Source organism: Symphalangus syndactylus, chromosome 17 (genome assembly GCF_028878055.3).
Source record: "Symphalangus syndactylus isolate Jambi chromosome 17, NHGRI_mSymSyn1-v2.1_pri, whole genome shotgun sequence".
Taxonomy (NCBI): Eukaryota; Metazoa; Chordata; class Mammalia; order Primates; family Hylobatidae; genus Symphalangus; species Symphalangus syndactylus.
In genome coordinates this window covers 66713125-66731404 of record NC_072439.2, presented here as the reverse complement: position 1 = coordinate 66731404, position 18280 = coordinate 66713125, and the positions used below count along the sequence as shown (strand labels likewise).

At 31.0% G+C, this 18280-nt stretch overlaps 1 protein-coding gene across 1 annotated transcript in view; it reads left to right on the top strand.

Moving 5' to 3' along the window:
* SI (sucrase-isomaltase) overlaps positions 1-18280 on the top strand; it is a 94649-nt gene that overhangs the window by 35298 nt on the left and 41071 nt on the right. Inside the window, exons 20-26 of the mRNA XM_063620425.1 lie at positions 979-1103; positions 2536-2624; positions 5889-5938; positions 6646-6816; positions 8455-8610; positions 15556-15759; positions 17919-18073. Coding sequence (XP_063476495.1) covers positions 979-1103; positions 2536-2624; positions 5889-5938; positions 6646-6816; positions 8455-8610; positions 15556-15759; positions 17919-18073 — 950 coding nt within the window. The remainder of the gene's footprint in view (positions 1-978; positions 1104-2535; positions 2625-5888; positions 5939-6645; positions 6817-8454; positions 8611-15555; positions 15760-17918; positions 18074-18280) is intronic.

The window sequence follows — 18280 nt, the reverse complement described above, 5'->3', positions numbered from 1 at the left end:
ATTTTTAGAATTTCTGTTATTACTAAAAAAAATAATAATTTCAAACTTTAAAAATGTGTTAAAATTTGTGTAAGTATACCCTTTGTTGCACATGAGCTAGACTCTAATATGAAGTTATATTATTTAGCATAAAAATATATTATTTATTTTTAAATTTTGGAAATAAAAGGTTAGCAGTAATTTAGGAAGGAGTGGCAACTTATTTTAATGCTTTTCCCTATTTTACATATTTATCTTATTGCCAGAAGACTTGAGTGCTGAGCTAATCTTATATATTTGTTTTTATATGGTATATTCAAATATTTGAAAAAGGCTTTTATTTCATCCTTGAAAAGGCAAAATAACAGTACTCAAATACACCATCCATTTTTTCAATTGAACAAGACCTTTTGAGCAATATTTATTTTATTTTATTTTATTTTGTTTTTTGTATTTTTTTTTTAGTAGAGATGGAGTTTCACCATGTTGGCCAGGATGGTCTCGATCTCCTGACCTTGTGATCTGCCCACCTCAGCCTCCCAAAGTGCTGGAATTACAGGCATGAGCCACTGCGCCCGGCCCGCAATATTTATTTTAAATGATATTATTTTGCCTATCACTTATATTGGCTAAGCATACCCTTTATTTTTGCAGAAATAATGATTTTAAGAAAATCCTTCCTAAAGGCATAGTTAAGTTTAAACCAAAACAAGGAATATAAAAGCTCATTAAAGTACTGTTAATTATTGTAGAAAGAAAATGAGTCTCTTTTTGTTGATTTTTTTTATTTTTGAGAAAGTGAACTTATTTTTCCTCTGCTTTATTCAGCATACTGAAAAAAAATTATCCTAAAGTTGGAAAACAATATATTCGTGTTCATTTGGATGACATAAATTGCTCATAATAAAAATTGCTTCCATGCATACCTTTTAATTCTTGTGAAATAGAGTTTAAAGTCTTCAATAATATTAAGAATGTTTTTAATCTTCCAATTATTAGGGTGCAAAAAGGCCATGGAGGAAACAACGTGTTGATATGTATCTTCCAGCAGACAAAATAGGATTACATCTTAGAGGAGGTTATATCATCCCCATTCAAGAACCAGATGTAACAACAACAGCAAGGTAAAATGAAAAATCATTAATTGAAATCTAAAATAAAATTCAAATTTTAATATTCCATATTTGCATTAAGAATTAGAGATAATATTTAGTTTCTTCACTGGACGATATTTGACATACAGAGGTAATAATGAACTATAACCATCGTAGTTATAAAAAGAATGAAATTATTTATATTATTATAAATATCTTGATTTTCAAAATTTCTAATTTACTTGGAAGTTAACTTCCTGTATCAAAAATTTACTCACATTAGCATAATTAAAGATAATATTTGATTCTTAATAACTATACAAAATGTGAATATTTGTTATATAATTGAGTAAAGTATTTGTTAATTTTTACATATTTTAATTTCCATACATAAATAAATCCCAATGTATTTCTTTCTGCTAAAATGTTTTAAGTTCATAAATGAACTGTATATTTCATGTTAGGTAAAGAGCGAGAGAGAAACTAAATTGCTCACTAAGTGTAAATCTCAGAAATGTTTTCTAAAAATAAAAGAAACTTGAAAATGCTGGTGCTCCATTTCACATATTCATTCTGAGTACAAAGAGCACAGAAAGTGCCGTATTGAATTCACATACTTTTCCCTATTCTGCCACAACCCAATAGGAAGTTACTCTTTATTCCTTACCCTACTGTATTTTCTTCATAACATTAAGAATATCTGAAATTATATTATTTATTCTTTTCTTGTATGTAGTATGTTAGCGATATGCATTAGTAATTAGTAATTTAACTGTTTTGGCATTCTAGAATGGACTAGTATAATGTAACTGATTCACGAGTATGTTCTCAAAAAATTGTTATACATGAGAGCTGTAATGATCAACAGCAACAAACACTTTGGTAAATGCATACTGGAAGGAATACATCCTATACAGTCCAGGAGACGCCTGGTAAAATTTAACTAAAAAAAAAAAAAAAAAACATATTTCTTGACTACATCTCATTTCTCCTGTTATAATCATTTCATTTATAAGATTCTTACAGATTCCACTAAATATTTTTTTAATTTTAATCATATTTTTTATTTTCTTGCTTATAAGATGTAGACTTAATACATTGAGATTTAGGGTTATACAGGTTGAGTTGAGCCTTAATGAGACACATTTAATTTTTCTTGTTTGAATTAAAATATTACATTATTTCAATTTTGCAAGTATCTCAGCCTTCAAAAAATCCATTATTGCATTATTACATTTATTCTTTTGACTCATTTTCTACATGTATAAATTATTTCAGTATTCACATAAGAACATTGATATCGGTAAATTATTAATACATATAAATAAAAATTTATTGATTTCAATGTCCTTACTGAATTCAGGGCCCATAAAACAGACAGGTGGGAGTGGACTTATTTATAGGATATTGTATTATTATGGATTTATTTTTAATCATATATGCACCTAATTTTTCTTAACAGCCGTAAGAATCCTCTAGGACTTATAGTCGCATTAGGTGAAAGCAACACAGCTGAAGGAGACTTTTTCTGGGATGATGGAGAAACTAAAGGTAAGTCTGAAAGCGATATGCTTTGAATGTTCATTTTGATAATGGGAAGTTTTGGCTTTATGGATACAGGTTGTATCATTTTTAAAATACCACAATTTTTTATTTTTAATTCCTAATGTGTTTTATCTGTTGCAGGCTTTTAGGCTACTTTAAAACTTTTAACATTGTTATTTGCTTTATCTATATTTAACTAAAATATCCAGTTTTGTGCTTTTGTTTGTTGTAAGTCTTTGGCAAGACTTTTTAATCTATCTTTTAGATTAAAATAGTCAATACATTCTCAGATATACAAATTGCATTATATTTTCAACTGTTTTAAAGTAAGGTAGTGATTATAACTAAAATTTTGTTACTGTAAACAGAAAATAAAACCAACATTTAAATATTTAGTTATTTAATGTCAAATTATTTGAGGTAAGAATGTCATCGTATCAATTGTTTACAATTTATTTTCCTTATTATCTTTAATTGAATTTCTTGAGCTCCAAACTTGGGAATTCAGTATACCAAACAAAATGTTTAAAAGTAATTTTATGCTATGGTATTTCTTATGCCATAGTAAGTTTGTCTATTTGTATTTAACCATTCACTTACAATTTTCCTTATACATTTTTAGAAACTTTTTAGAAAAATCTCGTTTCTTCTAATAGAGGGCTGTTAGGTATGTGTTTTATATATGAGTATAAAAAATTATAGTTTATCTTCTATTTTAATTAACTACTCAGGTATATTAAGGAATATGCTTGTACAAATTTTAAAGAGTTACAGATAAATACAGGAAGGACAACAGGAAGAAAAAGACTATCCTAAATGCCTTTAAGTGTATATGAAGCATGTGAATATTTATTTATTTATTTTTGAAAATGTGTATATTTAAAAATTACCACAGGATTCTATAATTCTCTCCTAAGACTTAAATTCACCCTCAGTTAACATTCATTTAAATAAATTACATTTATTTATGGCATTATATCAATGTATTAGCAATCAAACTCATTCTAAGGAAAGATCTATTCTCTGGGTGATTTTCTCAAAGCAAGCTATGAATTACTTGTATCATTAACAGCTATTAATTATAAATATTCTGTCTTTTAATTATTATTATTCTTTACCGGTAGTCCTTTCCTTGATAAATGTAGTCTTTCATACCATTTACCTGACTTTCAAATTTATATCTCCAAACCAGTCTTCTATGTACTTCTCTGTTTGTCTAATAAAAATCTAAAACATAATCTGCCAAGATAGAACTTGGATCTTACCACCATATATCTACTCCATCTATGGTGTTCCCTTTCTCAGTTAATGGTAACTTCATTGCTACAGATGCCAGCACCTTGGAATGGGCTATTCTCTCTCACAACCTAAGGATTTCATTGGTTCTACTTTGATCTGCAGCCTCTCATCAGTTCCCCCACTGTCACCACCATCTTTCATGTTAATTTAGGGCAATAACTTCCTAACTGGCCTGTAGCTCTTTTTAACCCCTTTTTAAATTTTATTACAATCCAGCAGGTAGAGTAATAATTTTAAAAGGTGATTCCAGTAATTGCATCTCTTCTCAAAACCTTCTAATGATCCTCCATTTTACTCAGTTAGGAGACAGAGTTTTATTGAGACCTAGAGAGCTTATTATTTGTGCTTTAACATGTGCACACGTGCATGCGCACACACACACGCACGCACACACACACACAAACATATTATCCTGTATTGCTTTCTATTTCTCATTCAATTTTAGCACACCAACCTTCTTGCTCTTTCTTAAATACCCTGGGGTGTAAGCACACTAGGGTGAGCTCTCCTGTGAGATTAGATTCCAAACCTATTCTCTGGCTTATGTAGTAAGCCAAAACTTACTACATAGAAGTTTTGTAAAAGTGGATTTCAGCTGAACTTACATTATTTGTAGTCATCAATCAAACAATGTTGTTGAGATCACACCTCCATCGATAGCATGTGTGGTGCAATTATAAGATTGCTCTTATTATTCAAATTATATAAACATTCCAATAACATACTGTCTACTGCTAGAGATGCATATGAACAGCTTACTTTCTTTTTTTTTTTCTTTTTTTCTTTTTTTTTTTTTTTTTTTTGAGACAGAGTCTTGCTCTGTCTCCCAGGCTGGAGTGCAGTGGCGCAATCTCGGCTCACTGCAAGCTCCGCCTCCCGGGTTCACGCCATTCTCCTGCCTCAGCCTCCCGAGTAGCTGGGACTACAGGCGCCTGCCACCACGCCCAGCTAATTTTTTCTATTTTTAGTAGAGATGGGGTTTCACCATGTTGGCCAGGATGGTCTCGATCTCCTGACCTCGTGATCCGCCCGCCTCAGCCTCCCAAAGTGCTGGGATTACAGGCGTGAGCCACCGTGCCCGGCCGCTTACTTTCATATAAGTAGTTAAGCATATGAATAATATAATTCAATCAGTTATCTAATATGATACCTATGTAGCTATGTGCATTTAAAAAGTAAAAGAAAACCAGAATTCTGATTAATGGATTTGTAAGCAAACATGGAGACAGTAAAGTGATCTTCAGTTCAGGTTCTGAATATAATTTTGTTTCCTAGGACTAAAATTTTAAGAAAATTAATGTTATGGAAAGTATATTATATGAATCCTAGGATTCTCTTTATATTTTAACACTGTTTATGACAAACCATTTCAGTGCTTATCTTCAGTTTTTCTTTTAAAGAGATATGTTGAATAAAAGTTGCATTACCTATATGGTACAGAATCATTGTATTCACCCATTTTCCTCATTAAAGTTTATTTAAATTACAGATTAAAGTTTATTTCAATCTTCAACATGTCTCCAGATTTATTTTTTCCTTGAATACAAAAATAATAGAAAAAAATAAACAAAAAGATGCAAAATATGTTATAGTATGCCATGCCTTCCGAAGAAAAATTTACTGTTATGAGGTTTACAAGGGAGAGAATATCATTCAAAATAATACATTTTCAATTATATATTATTTACTGTACGTTTTGCTTTCTCTTAATTTCCAGAAAAATCTTGGTAGTCTTTGAAAAAGTAAACAAGGCAAATATGTATTCATTATCTCTACTTGCTGTGAAAATAAAATACCATTATTATATTATTTAGAGACAATTAAAAAATTTAAAAAGAAAATCTGTTTGGGATGCTTCATTAATAAACAGAATCTAATTTGTTCAAATTTCTTAAGTGTTATATAAGTGTAAAACCAGAGCAGAGAATTTAACACTGCATTTTGTACTGATCACGGTATTTTTTATTTCAGATACCATACAAAATGACAACTACATATTATATACGTTTTCAGTTTCTAATGTAAGCACTCTCTTTGTACATATAGTTAAACGTATAATTTGTTCATACCTAGGTTATTCTTTTATGATGAATTTTTTGGAAAAGGTGTTTACATTGCCTACAGATTTTAAGGGAATGTAATGAAATAAATTGTTCAATTACATTGTTATATTTAAATTGTTAAATTCTAAACAAATTGTTACCTTAAAATTTTATAAAGTTTGAGGCCATGTAATTGATGCAAAGAAACCTTTTGACTTCTTGACATGTTATGTTTGTTTTTAGGCAACATGCCCTAGGAAAACAATTTCAACATATTTGAAAATGTTTTAATGAATTAGTCACAGTAATAATTGGTGTGGATTTTGGTTTATTAAATTTTGATTAGTTAATAGGAATGATTTTTTCATACATATTGGGTTTTTTCATACGTTCTTTTTTAGCAAAGCTAAATTATTCTTCATCAATGTTAGGGTTAGAATAAGAATGAGTATATATGTGTTGCTTATGAATAATTAAGGTTATCTCTGAAAATAAAATTTTCTGGCATATACATAAAAATGAAAATAGTTATTAATGAGTATATTTCTATGTGATACTTGGATGAGGAGAGCTGGTGGGGATAGAGATATAGATGATGACCTTTTTTTCTATTTCATATCAGTATTGTTATTTCAGGTTTGTATCTGATGACCTAATACATAATATCTTACACTATTTTTTCCTAGAACAAATTAGATATTGTGTGCACGCATTCATCATATCAGGAAGGAACTACCTTAGCATTTCAGACTGTAAAAATCCTTGGGTTGACAGACACTGTTACAGAAGTTAGAGTGGCGGAAAATAATCAACCAGTGAGCGCTCATTCCAATTTCACTTACGATGCTTCTAACCAGGTAATTACAATCTTTTAAAATATTTTAGCTATCATATAATCTCACATTTAACATTATATAACCATTCAGGCACTTATCCTATTTCTCCTCACAATGTGTCTTCCTTTCTTCCCTTCCTTGCTTCCTTCCTCCCTTCATTTTTTTCTTCACTTTTTCTGAACAATATTCCAATTTATGTCGATCCAATTTGTATTTAGATATCAATATGAAGGGAATTCCTTGCTATTTCTCTCTATACATTTCATTTTCTCATGCATTCTAATTATATAGGCCTTTCTAATATTTTCCATAAAAATTCTTCAAATCTGAACTCTAACCTACCTATTGCACACAAAAGAAAATCCCAAATGTTTTAGCTGCTTTAGACTCTTCAACATATTGATTTAGTTCATTTCTTTAGTCTTTCTCCTGTTTCTTTTTTAGTGAGGTCTCATTGTCCTCAAAATATATCTTGTACTTTTCTGACTTTAATTTTGTGTTTACACTTGCCTTCTCCTGTAGAAAGCCTTCCTTATGTTGTGATTTTTGTCTCTTTTTACAGTTGTAGTATAAAGGGGAAAAGAATAACAAAATTGGATGCACTGTTATTGGATGCACAGATTCCAGCTCTGCTAACTCTGCTTCTAAACACACTAAATAAATCTCTCATTATTTTAGCTTTCTCATTTGCAAAATGTAATATTTCAATCATAATGTTGCTTTGGGTAGTAGATTGACGTATTAAAATGAGACTGTAATATTTAAAAACAAGAAAGCAATTATTTTTGTCATTTACCTTTTCTCCATTTATATAATACTAAATTATTAGTAATATTACCATAAATAATTTCTAAATTATTTAAGATATAGAACATTGTCTTATAATATTTTTGTCCAACTCATAGATCTCTGGCCCAGGGCTTTTCAACTATTAATTTTCAGAAAATATGTACTGGTCAATTATTTTTTATTTAGTAGGCATATTATGATTTATATTTCCTAGCACTATAAGAATAAATTGATATAAATTAAGTAATACAAGCTTATTTGAACTTTATGACTCTAATAGAGATTAAAAGAGAGAATAACAAAAAATAATTGTATTGGTTATGTATGCAATATAAAGGTCTATCTGTGGCTATTTGTATGTCCACTTTATGCTTATAAATATATATATTATATATATAATCTTCATAATTCTGCTGTGTATACCTTCATAATTCTGCTGTGCATAGATTGATCTTTGTATGAATTTTCATTCCTTAAAGTAAAGTTTTGCAACTATGTTTGGTGGGTATCAAAAGGTAAGCTATGCCGATGAAAATCTAGGTGTGGGATAAATCTTGCTCACATTATTCCCAAGGTATATAAGCAATAATCAAACATAATTTTGACATCCCAATTATAGACACAATTCTATGTGTGTGACATGTGTACATATATGTATGTATATACATAAATACACACATATATATTGCATATATATTTTCTGTTTTTCAAGTATTTTATCAAAACTATTAATGATTTAATTTGAAGAATTGCCATCGTTGCCACTTTTTGTGAAATGTAAAATATTTTTTTAAATCATCCAGTGATCAGATACAGTGTTTAATGTTTTTGTTTGTTTGCGTTTTTTTGTTTTTTTTTTTGTCTTCAAAGGTTCTCCTAATTGCAGGTCTCAGCCTTAATCTTGGAAGAAACTTTAGTGTTGAATGGAATCAAATTTTCTCGGAAAATGAAACATTTAATTGTTATCCAGATGCAGATTTGGCGACTGAACAAAAATGCTTACAACGTGGCTGTGTATGGCGAACGGTAATAATAATTTTAATTATTACTCATGATATGGTTTTCACATAAGCATTTTGATGCAAATTTACATATTATAATTTTAAATCTGCAGCATATAAACTAAATTCAATTAGATAATCATTTGGAATTTGAAGTTAGCATCTCTGACAGGCAATTCACTTTTATCTTAATTAGTTATCCAAAGACATATCTTAGTAAATGCCAGGCTGAATTGATGTGTAAATTGCTTTCCAGGCACTTTGGATAGTGTAACTTTACTTAATAAAATAATACTCTGTCTGAGAGTTACACTCTACTTGGTGTTGACTGTAGCTGATTTGCTCATTTGGGTAAGATATGCCAGTAGTGGACACTATTTTGAAAGCATTGTCTCAAGTTATTAAGACATATGATGTTGAGTAATGGGCTACTTCTCTTCCACTAAGGATGATAATCTCTGGCCAGTTATTTTGGCTTTCATTTTGACAAAATGATGATGGCTGAGGATGGCAGGTGTTTTTACCAATGTCACAGGAAAGACATTGTAAAACATTCCCTCTTGCTATGCCTGTTTTTCAAATTCTGGGCTTTTCGTTACGTCATTGAGTTTTGTCAACAAATATGTTTATTTAATATAACCAAATAATTAAATGCATTTGTTATATCATTGAGGCAAGTCAAGACATATTTGTCAGCAATTTCCCAGAGACATTTACATTTGTATAAAGAGATGCATAGAATCTCTGCCTCCAGAGAAATTATCTCAATTTCTCTCCATTAATTGTTAAAGCAACATAATCTGTATCACTAGTGAAGAATAGAGAAGAATATAAGAACAGAAAAAGTGAGGAGAAGATTCTAAAATCAATAAAAGTCAAATAGTGAGGTTCACTTCTCTAAACCTTCTCTTCAAGTTGCCTCTTTTCAGCCAAATCCACATCCATTCCTCTTTGCATTCAAAGTATGCTAACTTTATCAAAACAAATATAAAGGACAGGTGGGAACAATTCATTTTACTAAAGAATAAATATCTTCTAAACATGAAAACATGAAATTTTATCTTTCCTATTAAATAATTTTAGTGTTTTATATATAATTATATATATAACATTATATATAATGCTAATGTTACATATCTACATATATATATATATATATGTATATGTATACACCACAGTTTTTTTATCCACTCATTGATTGGTGAACATTTGGTTTGGTTCCACATTTTTGCGATTGCAATTGTGCTGCTATAAACATGCACGTGCAAGTATCTTTTTTGTATAATTACGTATTTTCCTCTGGGTAGATACCCAGTAGTGGGATTGCTGGATCAAATAGTAGTTCTGCTTTTAATTCTTTAAGGAATCTCCACACTGTTTTCCATAGTGGTTGTACTAGTTTACATTCCCATCATCAGTGTAGAAGTGTCCCCTTTTCACTGAATCCACGCCAACATCTATTTTTTTTTAATTTTTTGATTATGGCCATTCTTGAAGGAGTAAGGTGGTATCACACTGTTGTTTTAATTTACATTTACCTGGTCATTAGTGACGCTGATCATTTTTTCATATGTTTGTTGGCCATTTGTTCATCTTTTCTTTTGAGATTTGTCTATTCATGCCTTTAGTCCACTTTTTGAAGGGATTGTTAGTTTTTTCCTGCTAAATTATTTGAGTTTGTTGTAGATTCTGGATATTTGTTCTTTGTCAGATGTATAGATGGTGAAGATTTTCTCCCACTCTGTGGGTTGTCTGTTTACTCTGCTGACTGTTCCTTTTGCTCTGCAAAAGCTCTTAGTTTAATTAAGTCCCAGATGTTTGTCTTTGTTTTTATTGGATTTGCGGTTTTTTTTTGGTCATCAAATCCTTGCCTGAGCCAATTTCTAGAATGCTATCTTCTAGAATTTTTGTATTTTCTGGTCTTAGATTTAAGTCCTTAATCCATCTTGAGTTGAATTTTGTATAAGGTGAGAGATGAGAATCCAGTTTTATACTCCTGCATGTGGCTTGCCAATAATCGTTGCGCCATTTGTTGAATAGGATGTCCTTTCCCCACTTCATGTTTTTGTCTGCTTTATCGAAGATCAGGTGGCTTTAAGTATCAAGGTTTAATTCTGGGTTCTCTATTCTGTTCCATTGGTCTATGTGATTATTTTTATACAGTACCATGCTATTTTGGTGACTATGGCTTTATAGTATAGTTTGAAACTAAGTAATATGATGTCTCCAGATTTGTTCTTTTTGCTTATTCTCACTTTTGCTATGCATGGTCTTTTTTGGTTTCATATGAATTTTAGGATTGTTTTTTCCAGTTTGGTGAAGAATAATGATGGTGTTTTGATGAGAATTGCATTGAATCTGTATATTGTTTTGGCAGTATGGTCATTTTCACAATATTCTTTCTATCCCTCCATGAGCATGGGATGTGTTTCCATCTGTGTCATCTATGATTTCTTTCAGTAGTGTTTGCAGTTTTCCTTGTAGAGGTCTTTCACATCCTTGGTTAGGTATACTCCTAAGTATTTTAGTTTATTTTATTTTCTGCAGTTATTGTAAAAGAGGTTGAGTTTTTTATTTGATTCTCAGCTTGCTTGTTTTTGGTTTAAAAAAGAGCTATGGATTTCTGTACATTAATTTTGTATCGACAAACTTGCTGAACTATTTTATCAGTTCTAGGAGCTTTTTGGAGGAGTCTTTAGGGTCTTCTAGGTAAACAATCATATCAGCAAAGAGCGACAGTTTGACTTCCCCTTTACTGATTTGGATGCCATTTCTTTCTTTCTCTTGTCTGATTGCTCTGGCTAGGACTTCCAGTACTATGTTGAAAATAAGTGAGAATGGCCATCTTTGTCTTGTTCCAGTTCTCAGAGAGAATGCTTTCAACTTTTCCCCATTCGGTATTATGTTGGCTGTGGGTTTGTCATAGATGGTTTTTATTACATTGAAGTATGTCCCTTGTTTGCCAATTTTGCTGAATGCTGGATGTTTAAAATGTTTTTCTGTGTCTATTGAGATGATCCCATGATTTTTGTTTTTAATTCTGTTTATGTGGTGTATCACATTTATTGACTTGCATATGTGAAACCATCCCTGTATGCCTAGTATGAAACCCACTTTGTCATGTTGGGCTATCTTTTTGATATGTTGTTGAATTTGGTTAGCCAGGATTTTGTTAAGGATTCTTGCATCTATGTTCCTCAGGGATATTGGTCTGTAGTTTTCTTTTTTGGTTGTCCTTTCCTGGTTTTGGTATTAGGGTGATACTGGCTTCATAGAACAATTTAGGGGGGATTCCCTCTTTCTCTTTCTTGTGGAATAATGTCAATAGATTGGTACCAATTATTCTTTGAATGTCTGGTAAAATTCTGCTATGAATCCATGTGGTCCTGGACATTTTTTTTGTTGGTAATTTTTATTACCATTTTAATCTCACTTCTTGTTATTGATCTGCTCAGGTTATCTAATTCTTCCTGATTTAAGGTTGTGTCATTCCAGGAATTTATCCATCTCTTCTAGGTCGTCTAATTTATGTGTGTAAAGGTGTTTATAGTAGCCTTGAATGATCTTTTGTATTTCTGTGGTGTCAGTTGTAGTATCTTGCATGTCATTTCTAATTGAGCTTTTTTGGAATTTCTCCTTTTCTTGATCAGTCTTGCTAATGATCTATCAATTTTATTTATATTTTTAAAGAACTAGATTTTTGTTTCAGTTGTCTTTTGTATTTTTTTGTTTCAATTTCATTTAGTTATGCTCCGATCTTCGTTATTTCCTTTCTTCTTCTGAGTTTTGGTTTGGTTTGTTCTTGTTTCTCTAGTTCCTTGAAGTGTGACCTTATATTGTCTATGTGTGCTCTTTCAGACTTTTTGGTGTAGGCATTTAGGGCTATGAACTTTCTTCTTAGTACTGTGTATGTTGTATCCCCGAGGTTTTGATAGGCTGTGTCACTATTGTCATTCAGTTAGAAGACTTTTTAAATTTTCATCTTGATTTTATTTTTGACCCAATGATCATTCAGGAGCATATTATTTAATTTGCGTGTATTTGCATGGTTTTGAAGGTTCCTTTCAGAGTTGATTTCCAGTTTTATTTTAGTGTGGTCTCAGAGAGTGCTGGATATAATTTCAAATTTCTTAAATTTATTGTGCCCTATCATACAGTCTATCTTGGAGAAAGTTCCATGTTCTGATGAATAGAATGTATCTTCTGTGGTTGTTAGGTAGAATGTTCTGTAAATATCTGTTAAGTCCATTTTTTCTGGGGTATGGTTTAAATCCATTTTTACTTTGTTGACTTTCCAGCTTGATGATCTGTCTAGTACTGTCAGTGGAGTATTGAAATCCTCCACTATTACTGTGTTGCTGACTCTCTCAATTCTTAGGTCTATTAGTAATTGTTTTATAAATTTGGGACCTCCAGTGTTAGGTGCATATATATTTAGGATTGTGATATTTTCCTGTTGGACAAGGCCTTTTATCATTGTATAATGTCCATCTTTGCCTTTTTTAACTGCTGTTGCTTTAAAGTTTGTTTTGTCTGATACAAAAATAGCTACTCCTGCTGGCTTTCAGTGTTCATTTGAATGGAATGTTTTCTTCTACGCCCTTATCTTGAGTTTATGTGAGTCCTTATGTGTTAGGTGAGTCTCTTGGAGGCAGCAGATAGTTGATTGGTGAACAGTTATCCATTCTGTAATTCTGTGTCCTTAAAGTGGAGCATTTTAGGCCATTTACTTTCAATGTCAGTATTGAGATGTAAGGTACCATTCCATTTATTGTGCTATTTGTTTCCTGTATACCTTGTTTTTTTTTATTATGTTTTATAGGTCCTGTGAGATTTATGCTTTAAAGAGGTTCTGTTTTGATATATTTCTAGGATTTGTTTCAAGATTTAGAGCTCCTTTTAGCAGTTTCTGTAGGACTGATTCTGGTAGTGGACAATTCTCTCAGCATTTGTTTGTCTGAAAAAGGTTATATCTTTCCTTCATTTATGAACCTTAGTTTCTCTGGATACAAAAGTCTTGGCTGATAATTGTTTTGTTTAAGGAGGCTGAAGATAGAGCGCCAATCCCTTCTAGCTTGTAGGGTTTCTGCTGAGAAATCTGCTGTTTTCTTTTATAGGTTACCTGGTGCTTTTGCCTCACAGTTCTTAAGATTTTTTCCTTCGTCTTAACTTTAGATAACCTGACAACAATGTGTCTAGGCAATGATCATTTTGCGATGAATATCCCAGGTGTTCTTTGAGCTCTCTTGTATTTGGATGTCTAGGTCTCTAGCAAGGCCAGGGAAGTTTTCCTTGATTATTCCCTCAAATATGTTTTCCAAATTTTTAGATTTCCCTTCTTCCTCAGGAACAGTAGCTATTCTTAGGTTTGGTCATTTAACATAATCCCAGACTTCTTGCAGGCTGTGTTCATATTGTCTTCTTCTTTTTTCTTTGTCTTTATTGGATTCAGTTAATTTAAAAACCTCATCTTCAAGCTCTGAAGTTCTTTCCTCTGCCTGTATGATTCTATTGCTGAGACTTTCATTTCTGTGTTTAAGGCCATGTGGTAAGATGATATCATCAATGAAGTAAGCTTAAATAGATGAGAAGTGTTCAAAGACTAAACCCTGGGCGATTACAAACTTTAGCCAAGGAGGAAATGACAAAGGAGGCTTAGAAAGAACAGCTCAAGTATTGGGTTGGAAATAACATGCTGGGTCCTGGAAGCCAATTGAGCAAAGCATTTAGAATGGAAGAAATGATCAACTATGCAAATTGTTTGTCAGTAAGATAAGGACTGGAAACTGACATGTGGATTTGGCAACATGGATGTCTTTGGTAAATTTGACATGCAAACATTAGATTTAGTACTAGGGATGAAAGCCTGGTTAGAGTGAGTTCAAGAGAAAATCAAGGGACAAATTAGAGATAGTGAGTATGATGAACACTTCTATGTTTTGTTGTAAAGAAAGCAGAAAAAATAGAACAGTAGTCAGAGAAGTTACTGAGGTAACATTTACTTTAAAAAAATGAGAGAAATAAAATCAGTTTATGCTGTTAAAAATAACATAATGAATGAAATATTATTGATGCAAGACAGAGGGTGGAGATTTGAGGGAGAAATATTTTTATAGGTAAGGAGGCCTGGGATAGGATACACAGATGAAATTTTTCACTTTAGATAGAAGCCAGACAGTACACCCTCAAGAAGATGAGTCAAACAGAGTATCTCAATTTAGTCAGCTTAGGCCCCTTTCTTTTAAAGAGCTTTTATGAGGACTTACACAACTTCTTTAAAAGGAAATTGGAAATGTAAATAAATATAATATTTCTCTGCAAAATATAATAATTTAATAAACAAGGAAGATAGGGAGAATGGATTGTGGTAAGGCAACCAGCCATCATTGCCACAGTTTATAATTCTTTTTCTTAGGTTTTATCTCTCACTTCTATGTTAAACCAATCAACTCTGATTCTTGGCCAGGGTTCCTATTTCAAGTCCAGGTCAGGATGTAATTGGCCAGTATAAGAACAAGTTAAAAAGAGAAGGATTGAGAGTTTCATTATAAGTAAAAGGACTCTAGAACTTGCCCTTCAGAGGCATGTTATAATGCCATTTTATACACAATAATCAACAATCAATATGAAGAGTAAGAACAAACATGGAATCAAAATTTATTAGTAATAGACTTGCTTTTGCAGACAACACAATTTAATGCTATTTTTTGAGTTAAAAAATGTATGACATTTGATCCTTCTGCTCTACTGTTCTTTCTCTAGAGTGTAAATGTAAATATTTTGTATAAAATTTTAGTACATGGGATCCTAAATCGCATAAAATATATTTTGTGTTATAACTGTTATTTCATTTTTGTATTAATGAAACTTGTAAATCATACAATGTGTGACTAAACATCAGTATAATTTTAAAGAGTCAAATATTACGAGGCTTGTAATTTCTGGCAATGAACGTGAATTGTGTTTTCAGGGTTCTCTATCCAAAGCACCTGAGTGTTACTTTCCCAGACAAGATAACTCTTATTCAGTCAACTCAGCTCGCTATTCATCAATGGGTATAACAGCTGACCTCCAACTAAATACTGCAAATGCCAGAATAAAGTTACCTTCTGACCCCATCTCAACTCTTCGCGTGGAGGTGAAATATCACAAAAATGATATGTTGCAGTTTAAGGTATGCTTGATATAAACTACCCAAAAGCTTAACTCATCTCTTGAGACGAGATTTTGAATAATCCTGTGATTGATATTTAATGTAATATTAAAGGTTATTAACATATTTGATAATATTTTGATTCTATAAAAATATTTTTTCCTACACAACTCATAGCTAGGTGCCCAATAAATGAAACTGCTCATTCTTGCTAACTTTGTGATAAATACAAAGACGATTTTAAAAATAAATTTAAATTCTTGCAAAACACATAAGTCATTTATTATCAAACTATGCTAATAGTGTCATTAAAATAAACAAAATTGGATGCCTACTGTTTCTATTATTAGTTGTGGTCTTAATTTTCGGGCCAATGCAATAAGACATACCAAAGCAATAATTTCATTCAACTTTTAGAGATACCTTTTTTTTAACTTAGGAATCCAGAGGAATCCATTAAGAATAGTATTAGAAATTTAAAATATCAACAAAATAACTAGATGTAAAATTATATTTCCAAGGATATTTTCTTGTACATTATTGCTCACTATTTAGAAGCAGAAATGACAACAAATCTCATTCGCAAACTCAGATGAAAAAATCAAATAATAAATCATCAAAAACTATAGGACTAAGTGGACTATCTATAAGGAGAAAAACTATTAAAAATGTTCATATTAAGTGTTTTAAAATTAAAAATAAGTGTAAACAATATTTTAAATGTTAATTCACTTTAGCTCAGTTGCTGCTTTTAAAGTATTTTCATATAAATCTTAGTGAAATATCTTTTGAGACTTCATAAAATAACTTTTAAGTTTGTCTGAAAAAATAAACACCTTGCAATTGTTAAAATTCAGCAAGGGGTAAAGAATAAAAATTCATATAATTAAAACAGTGTGGAACTGGAGATAGCATTGCCTGATTGTTTATTGAAACAAGATGGCACAAAAGCATGAAAGATTGTTTGTGTGTGTGTGTGTGTGTGTGTGTGATGGCACAAAAGCATAGACGATTGTGTGTGTGTGTGTGTGTGTGTGATGGCACAAAAGCATAGAAGATGTGTGTGTGTGAAGAAAGGTTCGCAAATTAATAATGAAGAGGTAGGTTATTTAATAATTTATATAGAAAAATGTCTGTTTTTAATCATATGATAAAATAAAATTTAGAATGAGTTCCATGTGAAAACTAAACATAAGCCTAAAACAAATTTAGCTGCATATTTATTTTGTATCTGGCTAGCAAAGGCCTTTCAAGCCACAGATAAAAAGGCATAAGTGACATAGGTAAAAATCTACACATTTTCTAACATAAAAATAAAATATGTTTTCACATCAAAAAACACTATAAACAATTAGAGGACAAAAGTGGGTAAATATCTGATAAAGATGTGACGTAGGGAAAGCAATTTCAACTCATGTAATCAAGAAAAAATATCAAGACCTCTCATAAGAAGACATTTAACAGAAGAAACTAAAATATCAACATAATTACACTCATTAAAAATTCCAGGAGCAAAATGCAATTTAAAGTACAGTGGAACATAAATGCTGAATAATAATGTAGAAAAAGATGAAACCTCATAAGTAAGAAATGAAATGATTAACAACGAAAAATAAATGCTCTTAATTTAACATAAATTAGCATTAGAGTACACATTTTGGTGAGAATATTAATCAGTAAACAAATTCTGGAAAGCAGTTTGTCAATAGTTATCAAAGACCCTAAAACGGTAAGTATACTCAGACCCTAGTGGTATTTAAGAAATGTGCTGAAGAAATAAAATCATAAATAAACATAAATTAGCATTAGGGTTTATTGTATAATCATATGTATGACAAAAAATATTGAAACAACTTCTGTTTTTAACCATGAAATAATTTTGGTATACCTATACAATAGAATATTTAGCTCTAAAATTTTTGTTTTGATTTCTTATTATATAGAAAACAAATCACAATACATTTTTTAAAGGTTCAAAAAAGCAGTACTCAGTTTGGACCCATTATAAATGTGTATGTGGAATTCTATATTGATATGGTTATGTGGACCATGAATGTAGAATTAGAAATTATATGGATAAAAATTCTAAATATTCTTGTTTGAGCCATTATTTAAATTAGTTCATGATATGTACATGCTATGTCAGCAGAGTAAACTTTTTTCCTACTTATCTTCAATAGATTTATGATCCCCAAAACAAGAGATATGAAGTACCAGTACCGTTAAACATTCCAACCACCCCAGTAAGTACTTATGAAGACAGACTTTATGATGTTGAAATCAAGGAAAATCCTTTTGGCATCCAGATTCGACGGAGAAGCAGTGGAAGAGTCATGTAAGTAATTGAATTATTTGATATAAAGGATATTTTAATTTTAGCTTAGGAAGGGAAAAGTAAAATGATTAACAGCCTTCACTGTCCTAGAGTAGCATCACACAAAAAAAATTAAGTCGTGTTGAATAACTTTGCCCATTTTAATATTTCTAGCTAAACATAGTCCATGGGACTATTTTAAAGGATTGGCCCATAATTTTATCTACA